This window comes from Xyrauchen texanus, chromosome 36 (assembly GCF_025860055.1).
Source record: "Xyrauchen texanus isolate HMW12.3.18 chromosome 36, RBS_HiC_50CHRs, whole genome shotgun sequence".
NCBI lineage: Eukaryota > Metazoa > Chordata > Actinopteri > Cypriniformes > Catostomidae > Xyrauchen > Xyrauchen texanus.
Window position 1 is genome coordinate 346,061 of NC_068311.1, and position 10,000 is coordinate 356,060.

At 41.8% G+C, this 10,000-nt stretch overlaps 1 protein-coding gene across 1 annotated transcript in view; it reads right to left on the reverse strand.

Annotated features, from left to right (window-relative positions):
* Positions 1 to 5,806: 5,806 nt before the first annotated feature.
* mpzl3 (myelin protein zero-like 3) overlaps positions 5,807 to 10,000 on the reverse strand; it is a 17,665-nt gene continuing 13,471 nt past the window's right edge. Inside the window, exons 3-6 of the mRNA XM_052107805.1 lie at positions 8,798 to 9,008; positions 8,263 to 8,425; positions 8,124 to 8,184; positions 5,807 to 6,485 (exon numbers count right to left, since the gene is read on the reverse strand). Of these exons, the coding sequence (XP_051963765.1) occupies positions 6,426 to 6,485; positions 8,124 to 8,184; positions 8,263 to 8,425; positions 8,798 to 9,008 (495 nt within the window). The 3' untranslated portion in view covers positions 5,807 to 6,425. The remainder of the gene's footprint in view (positions 6,486 to 8,123; positions 8,185 to 8,262; positions 8,426 to 8,797; positions 9,009 to 10,000) is intronic.

Below are 10,000 nucleotides of genomic sequence, written 5' to 3' on the forward strand. Positions count from 1 at the left end.
AGAATTGTCCACTTTAACCACGTTCAGACAGGTGGTCGAAAATGGTCCAAATAGTGGGTCAGTGGCATGTGACCACATTGGGCTCGCCGTGTAAACGCTCATCCCTTTGAATGCGTCTGAACAGCTGCAATCGCAGGGTTGGCGGTTCGATCCCAGCCCATAGGACTCCACATGCCGAAGTATCCTTGGGCAAGACACTGAACCCCAAGTTGCCCCCAATGGCAGGCTAGCACCTAGCATGTTCAATTTCACCATTGGTGTATGAGTGTGTGTGTGTGTGAAGGGGTGATTGGCACACAGTGTAAAGTGCTTTGGTAACCTCTAAGGTTCAAAAAGGCGCTATATAAGTGCAGACCATTTACCTTCTTCAAACACCTGGTGGACCAAAAGGGATGTCTTTTTTTGATAGAGTCTCTCTCCTTCCATACCTTCAACTGGTGAATGTGATTGACCTAACTTACTTTTCCTTTTTCCAGGTGCGGGTGGGGCTCTTCATCTTCACCACAGTGTCTCAGTGTCTCAGCAAAAACCTTCTGACCTGATATCTTTGAAGTCTCGCTGCCGCACCGGATCTCTTGGGCTTTCTGTTGGGCTTCAGCCTCTCACTTTCATCAGGAGGACATTCTGGACAATGGCCTTACCTGAACAACAAACAATGGAAAAGAATTACTCCTCCCAGTACATACATGGTTTGTGGACAGTTATCCCATCAACATCTTCTACCCGGGCGGCTTTCGTGGTTGCTCGCTGTCTCCATGTTTATATCCGTGTCTCCCGCTGAAAGCATTTAGATGCGCTCTACAATATGGAAAACTCTTTCTGTGGCCCCACACTCCAGTTTGGGCCTGGCTCAAGCCCGGGACAAAAGGTCCTGTTGTCCCCCCTTATCAGCGGCCCTGCTTGGATCATTGAGGAGGTCCAAGGGTGGAGATCAGGTGGAGGCCTGTGCAGGGCTGGGCTGGGAAAAGGATGGCAACTGGCCCAAAGGGGTGGTGTTGGGAGTTTGCCTGCATATCACGGCACCATTATGTTGTCCATTCTGCATAACGCGTCCACTCATCGGTTCTCCCGATGGCCATTCCTCCCCTGATTGCCCGGTATGCCAGATTACCAGTCCAGCCCTGGGCATGTGGCACGTCCATGAAGGCAACTAAAAGAAAGTGTGTCCACTTATCCCAATCGCATCTTGTGTCGCTTACAAACAATACAATCCATTACATTTATATATCGTATTGTCCATTTTTTACAATTGTTTTGCTAGATCACATCGCTGCTGATAACTCCGCCCCTTCCGCTATGTATGGTAAGCCGCGTGTGTTGAGTGCACGAAGTGTCAAACATGCTACTCTACTTTTTGACTGTTTAAAAAGTGCATCATCTGTGTACTCGTATTACACTTTTTTTTGTTGCATTTTCAGTGCATACATACTACTCGCACTACTTACATTTCAAAATGATTTAAAATAGTGCCGAATTGTGCGGTTTGGTACGCACCTTATGATTGCTTCCATAATGGAGGGCTTCAGCTCCAGATACACACACACGCACACACGCAACTGAATCCAAATTAAGCTCAATCAATGTTGATTACTACAGAAAATAATATCGACATGTCCATTGTTTATTTAAAAATGGTGGTTACAGTAAGACACTAACAATGGAAGTGAACATTAAAATCCACACTTTAGCATAGCCACAAGACATAAACATTATACATGTTAACATGATTTTAGTGTGATAAAATGCCAGTTCCCTTTAAGTAGGTCACTTCAACACTGCATCAGTAGCTGACGCTATGGGGACTCCTCTCAGAAGCCCTTTAAAATCACGCCAAACTATTGGCAGACGGCGCTTGACGCTCCGGTCCTGATGCGCGTGCCATCGCAGACATATGAACTGGAGCACAGCGCATTTCATCAGAATGTTTCTCTTCTGGGTCGCGGATACATCCCCCGGTTAGGTGCTCACTGCACGGTTTCGTAGTTGTATTTTCTAACCATTAGTGGTTATTAAAGTTGTCTTTCCTTCCTATTTTTATTACATATTGAAGTCAATGATCCTATTGGCTAGAAGGCGTTGCCTTGTGCCTGATGACCACACCGTTTATAACTTTACTCTAATAAGGGAAGCGATTTTAGCATACGAAAATCATGTTGAAATATAATATGTTTACATCTTGTGGCTATACTGTTAACGTAATATTTGATGATGTAAGGATTGGCTCCATTCACTTCCATTGGAAGTGCCTTACTTTTTTAAATAACCGAGGGACAAATTGAACATACTTTTAATGATAGTCGGCATTATGCCACAAATGCTTTTTGATTATATTGAGCCCGGAATATTCCTTTAAACGGAGAAATAATTTGATAATAAATGCATTAGGTGGAGTTGGACGAGGGAAGAATTGTCGCAGGATTGAGGTAAGCAGTGATTTACATATGCTTATTCTAGCGTTGTGATTGGATGGATTAAATGAACATGCTCCTCCCAAACTTTTGTTTGACATTCATTCATAGAGAATATAAACAGTAACACAAAATGCTTACAAATGATTAGTATAACGTATATATACAAGGAAGTTTATATTCACCTGATCACAGTTGGTCTCATCCCAGCATATGTGTGTTCTCATGAATATTCATGTGTGTCCAGCTTGTATAAACATCTAAGAGGTGTTACACATGTAACGATAAGCTTCATGAGAAGTGTTGTATGTGCAGTCAGGTGTGTTGATGTGTCTGATGATGTTTCTGCTTCAAGTGTGATGTGTGGAGCCCGTGACAATTTCATTCCTCAGAGATGTTTGGCATTTGTATTCTGCTGATTCGGGACTTGTGTGTGCTGTGCAGGCACCCTAAAAGGACTGCACCTCCACCCCCATCAGGATGGCAACTGTTACCAAGGCAACCACACTGAAACGGCATCCTCTGACTCCAGCTGACAGTGAAACTCCATCCATCTCTCTCTGCTAATGTGTGTGTTCACAAGACCCCATGGACACTGTTGAATCCCCATATCTCTGCTGATGCTCTGTCTCCATGGCAACAGGTCAGAGCGACAGCGGATGACTAACACACAAACACTGGATGATGAGACTAAAGCATTAGAAAAGTATGACTAATAAACTGGGCTGAAAGATCATTGTCAAAAAATGCAAAAAAAAAAAAAGAAAAAAACTCTACCTCGCACGGCCCCCGTGTACACATGTGTGGACATTGTATTTTGACTTTGCTAAACATAACGTATAATTTAAATGAATATAAAGTGACTGAATGCTGTTCACGAGACTCTAGACGGTCATTTAAGGGTTAAACTTCTGCCGCACGAGTCATGTGACACGACAACATGACGTCCATTACTGTGAAGCGCTTCTACAGGTGCAGCGCCAACAAAAGTGTCTCTGATAAGAAATCTCTTGAAGTTTCTTCAGTGAATCCTGTTTGGTTGTAAAGAGGAGAGTCTCTAGTTTCATTTGATACGCCGCTTTAAATAATCTGTTCATTTTTCACGTGTCAACACGCTGATAAACATGATGTCCACATATGTGCACACTGGAACTACATTTCCTCAAAAGTAGAAAAAACATGTTTGTTATTTGAATCAACTATTAAACTCATCTGTGGGTCATTTGAATATATATTTGATTATATTTTATGTTGTTCTCACTATAATACAGTTCTATTGATTAACATGAATAAATGCATTTCTATAATTACTGTCATTATCACATTGAGAATAAATGAGTTAAAAACTGATAAATGTGTCTTTCAGAGGCTTTATATGGAGTTATGATGAACATAAAACTGTTCTGAGACCAGTGCAGAGACAGCACACTGGAGGTTAAGTCATGCACTAAATAGAGAGCAAGGGAGCATCCTATAACTGTTCTGAGACCAGTGCAGACAGACAGCACACTGGAGGTTAAGTCGTGCACTAAATAAGGAGCAAGGGAGCATCCTATAGCTCTCTATAACTGTTCTGAGACCAGTGCAGACAGACAGCACACTGGAGGTTAAGTCATGCACTAAATAGGGAGCAAGGGAGCATCCTATAGCTCTCTATAACTGTTCTGAGACCAGTGCAGACAGACAGCACACTGGAGGTTAAGTCATGCACTAAATAGGGAGCAAGGGAGCATCCTATAGCTCTCCTATAACTGTTCTGAGACCAGTGCAGACAGACAGCACACTGGAGGTTAAGTCATGCACTAAATAGGGAGCAAGGGAGCATCCTATATCTCTCTATAACTGTTCTGAGACCAGTGCAGACAGACAGCACACTGGAGGTTAAGTCATGTACTAAATAGGGAGCAAGGGAGCATCCTATATCTCTCTATAACTGTTCTGAGACCAGTGCAGACAGACAGCACATTGGAGGTTAAGTCATGCACTAAATAGGGAGCAAGGGAGCATCCTATAGCTCTCTATAACTGTTCTGAGACCAGTGCAGACAGACAGCACACTGGAGGTTAAGTCATGCACTAAATAGGGAGCAAGGGAGCATCCTATATCTCTCTATAACTGTTCTGAGACCAGTGCAGACAGACAGCACACTGGAGGTTAAGTCATGCACTAAATAGGGAGCAAGGGAGCATCCTATATCTCTCTATAACTGTTCTGAGACCAGTGCAGACAGACAGCACACTGGAGGTTAAGTCATGTACTAAATAGGGAGCAAGGGAGCATCCTATATCTCTCTATAACTGTTCTGAGACCAGTGCAGACAGACAGCACATTGGAGGTTAAGTCTTGCACTAAATAGGGAGCAAGGGAGCATCCTATAGCTCTCTATAACTGTTCTGAGACCAGTGCAGACAGGCAGCACACTGGAGGTTAAGTCTTGCACTAAATAGGGAGCAAGGGAGCATCCTATAGCTCTCTATAACTGTTCTGAGACCAGTGCAGACAGACAGCACACTGGAGGTTAAGTCATGCACTAAATAGAGAGCAAGGGAGCATCCTATATCTCTCCTATAACTGTTCTGAGACCAGTGCAGACAGACAGCACACTGGAGGTTAAGTCATGTACTAAATAGGGAGCAAGGGAGCATCCTATATCTCTCTATAACTGTTCTGAGACCAGTGCAGACAGACAGCACACTGGAGGTTAATCATGCACTAAATAGAGAGCAAGGGAGCATCCTATATCTCTCCTATAACTGTTCTGAGACCAGTGCAGACAGACAGCACACTGGAGGTTAAGTCATGCACTAAATAGGGAGCAAGGGAGCATCCTATAGCTCTCTATAACTGTTCTGAGACCAGTGCAGACAGACAGCACACTGGAGGTTAAGTCATGCACTAAATAGGGAGCAAGGGAGCATCCTATAGCTCTCTATAACTGTTCTGAGACCAGTGCAGACAGACAGCACACTGGAGGTTAAGTCATGCACTAAATAGGGAGCAAGGGAGCATCCTATAGCTCTCTATAACTGTTCTGAGACCAGTGCAGACAGACAGCACACTGGAGGTTAAGTCATGCACTAAATAGGGAGCAAGGGAGCATCCTATAGCTCTCTATAACTGTTCTGAGACCAGTGCAGACAGACAGCACACTGGAGGTTAAGTCATGCACTAAATAGGGAGCAAGGGAGCATCCTATAGCTCTCTATGCAGTTAAGTGCATTCACTCCTAAAATCGGATCAAAAGTTCAGTTTCAGATGCAAAATTACAAGCGTCTTTCCCTCAAACCCGCTGTACATTTATCCAAACACACGAACACTTCGTCATTTGTTTGAAAAAATGTCCGTACTTTAAAGTGAGACATAAATATGTAAATGATTCTACAGTGTTATAAGAAAGAATCAGATGCACATGTTTTATTTAAAGGTTTATTTATGTTCAGTTAATGCTGTTAATATTCTAATACATGTGACCTGAACATCTAAACAGTGAAAACCAAAAACACCCTGTTTGGCCACAAACTCCAGAGTACAAAAATAAAACTTTAAATTCTCTTGAGATATTTCATCAGCACTATAGAGATGTGCATTTAACACAAGTCTGTTTACAGCATGAAGATTTATGAGACACTGTTTCTCTCTAATCAAACTGATATTTATAATGATACAAATGAACATTGACAGCAGGAAATGCTAAAGTGTTTCTATAAGAGTGTCATGCGCTTCAGATCACAATGTGTCATCTCTCATATATAATAACATATACTCTATACATCCAAAAGCATCTTTATGTGTGTGTAAATGTGCAAACGGTCCAGTGGTTGATCATGTGACTCGCTGTGTGATTCACTGATCTGACATCAGTTCTTCAGATCTCTGCTCGCTTCTCAAAAGGGGAATTTATTCATCGATTACAGTAACACAGTCATAAATACGTTTCATTACACAAGATGATCAGCAGATGACACACACACACACACACACACACACACACTCTCACACACACACACAGAGGTGTGTCTAACACAGTGACTCGTGTGCGTGTGGTTTGCCGTATAGTATGTAGCTGTCCTCAGAGTCCTGAAATAAACACACAGTCACAATCAATCCTGCAGATCAGGGCAGATGAACTTTAAATGATACAAGAGAACTGAGACCATGTTTAATAATGGATTTATTATAGTGTGTTGCAACTAATGTATCATTTCACACGTTCAATGTGTTACACGTGTGACAAACAACGTCCTTTAAATGTAGTAAATGTTTTGTCGTGTCATATCTGTTGATTTTACTCCATTTCACTTATTGTCATTTATAGTTTTGGTAATTTGTCTAATTTACTCTATAAATTATATTTAAGTTTAGTCAATAGAAATGACAAAATCATGAAACCAAATATTGTAATATGTCAATTAATGCATAAGGTCTCCTTAGCAACCAAATTGGGCTGGTTGCTAGGGAGGGTAGAGTCACATGGGGTAACCTCCTCGTGGTAATAATGTGGTTCGCTCTCGGTCGGGCGTGTGGTGAGTTGTGCGTGGATGCCGCGAAGAATAGCGTGAAGCCTCCACACGCGCTAGGTCTCCACGGTAACACACTCAACAAGTCACGTGGTCAGATGCGCGGATTGACGGTCTCAGACGCAACTGAGATTCATCCTCCGCCACCCGGATTGAGGCGAGTCACTACGCCACCATGAGGACTTTGGGAATTGGGCATTATTTCAATATTTAAATTCAAAGGTGCAGTCAGTAATTTTGTATGCAAATCGTCTTGGACTTCCACTGACACCTAGTGGCCTGGATGCAGCAGCATTTAATTTTTTTTTTATATTAATGCAAAAGTTTTCTGTTATTGATGCAATTATATCAATTCATCATTCGCATCAGCCTATTGACGATATTCTATATAATTATGTATATGCTCTGAAATGGCACAAAAGTGAATTTGTTTTTAATTCGGATGAATCATATTTTAATCGTAGCTCAATAATAAAGTAATTATTATAATACTGAATTATCATAATCTAATCCTCAAAACAATGTTTTATTAAAAGTGATATATTTCATATTTACTCCACATGGAGCTTTTATTTTGACACTGAAACTGCAGCGTGTAGAATATAATTAAAGATGCTGTTAGTGATTATTTCATGAAACGCTTTGCAAAAATTAAAGTTATTAATGTAATAAGTGTTGTGAGATATCTCACCGGTGTCTGTGACATCACTAAACTCTGTAAACAACAAACTAAAATGTGTGTGCGGTCTCTGACTGTCAATCATAGTGTGCGTTCTCATAATATTGTAGCTGCAGTGAATTATTGAGGCTTAATGCCATTTTATGCCATGTTGTTCATAACAGTTGCCAGTAGAGGGCGCTGTTTCAGCTGCTGTTGTTAACAACCACTCCTGCTCCTGTTGCTCTCAATAAAGCTCATTTGGTATCTTTGGAAGGCGGGGTTTTGAAAAGAGGGGGCGTGGCTAATCCAACAGTTCTCATGGCAGGTTATTGATAACACTGGAGTCTTCATTTTGATGTGAACGCTCATGATTTTATATACATTTTAAAACTACAAAACATTTCTAAGTACAACTTTGATGCATTTTTTTATCTTGCCTTTATTAGCATTGACAAAATAAATAAATAAATCCTCATCATTTATTACAGCTGCCCCCCGTCTCCATTACTTTATCTACATTAGTGACAGGAAGTTTACCTTAAAGTAACAGCAGCACTGAGTCTCTTTCTGCAGCGGCTGTTTGTAGAGATTCTCATCACTGTGAATGGAAACACAATCACTCAAGGGATGAATGTAATGTCTGCCGTGTTCGTTTGATTCGAGTGTTTGTTCTTACCTAGCGATCACCTCGATGGGCGAGTGATGAGTCGCTGCTCGCCTCTCTGATTCAGACCAACACGGACAGACGGTTCTGCCCAACAGCAGCAGCGAGACGAGCGCTGACGGAACCAGAACGAACGCCAGCAACACGGCCACATCAGTGAACGCCACCGACGGCCCTGACACACACACACACACACATTACACGCACACACGCAGACACACACGCACACACGCAGACACACACGCACACAGACACACACAGACACGCAGACACACACGCAGACACACACACACATTACACACGCACACATTACACACGCGCACACAGACGCACGCGCACACAGACGCACGCGCACACAGACGCACGCACACACACGCGCACACATTACACACGCGCACACAGACGCACGCGCACACAGACGCACACACACAGACACACGCACACGAGAATTTGATTTTTTCACATTACAGTCAAGAATTTGTATTTATCTATCCAATAAGAGCAGGACGTGTTCTTGAGATTGAGATCATAATGTTTATCGTCTCACTCTTTGGCGTTACGGTGAGGATGGTGTGAGCGGGACGGCCTTGGATATCAGGTGGGTTGCGTACAGCGCAGGTGTATGTGCCGTTATCAGTGAGTGATGCGCTCAGAAGCTCGATTGACGCTTCGCCTTTTGATGGCCTGCCGACCCACTTCACACGTCCCTTGAAATGATCCTCCACTGGCGGGTACACTTGAGACGAGAAGTGAAAAAACTACAGGGAGAAACAGACACATATAGAGCTTTCAATAACTGATCAATAATATGATGTATTTATATATGCATTTCATTTCTGCATCAATATCCATCACCAAACAGAACTGCAATAATCATCACTGGCTGCGGTCACATATATCCATACATAGTATGCTAAAAACAGTATGCTAATGGCTAGTATGTCCACATACATAATATTCATGAACAGTACGTGAGAAATACTCAGATGATCTACTACGTCAAGTGAGATTCTGAAGTCTTCATCAACTGGACGCTTTACCATCCCATAATCCCACAAACGCTGGATTTAACCTCGTGTGACCCCGTGTACACATGCGTGGACGTTGTACTTTGGCTTCTCCTGTAGTATATGCCAGAGACGTGACGTGTTAGTCTGTGAAAATACCGTGTCAGGCAGGCTACACAAATATTGATCTTGACATTGTTAGCTTGTTGTCTGTTTTTTACATGTCTTACACTGTACATTTAGATTAAAATATTTTATTTTAAGCCTTTATTAATGAATTATTAGTAGTTGTAGTGTCTCAGAAACTCTTGCTCATTGTCACATAGCTCTTGTATACACTGAAGCGGCAGTTTAAGATAAACCCCGACCAGCGAACGTCAAATAACTTTTGTCGGGTTAATACTTTTAAAGAAAAATTTCCTTGGCCATAAATCCATAATGTCAAATCAAATGAAAGAAACAAGGTGAATATGAATAACACACATTTATTAAAACATAGAAGAACAACAAATGAAACGGGAACAACGCTCAGACCGAAACTCGGCATTAACATTTCACTTATAATTAGCAGCACAATTAACTTCAGCACAGGCTACAAAATAAATTATGTTATTGAAATATTGTAAAGTGGTCATATGAACTACACAAATGAACGTTTACAAAATAATATGCAAAATCGAATAGCTCCGCAACGGATGGCGAAAAATGTGCAAAGAAGTCTAATATCTTTCACCATAGACCAT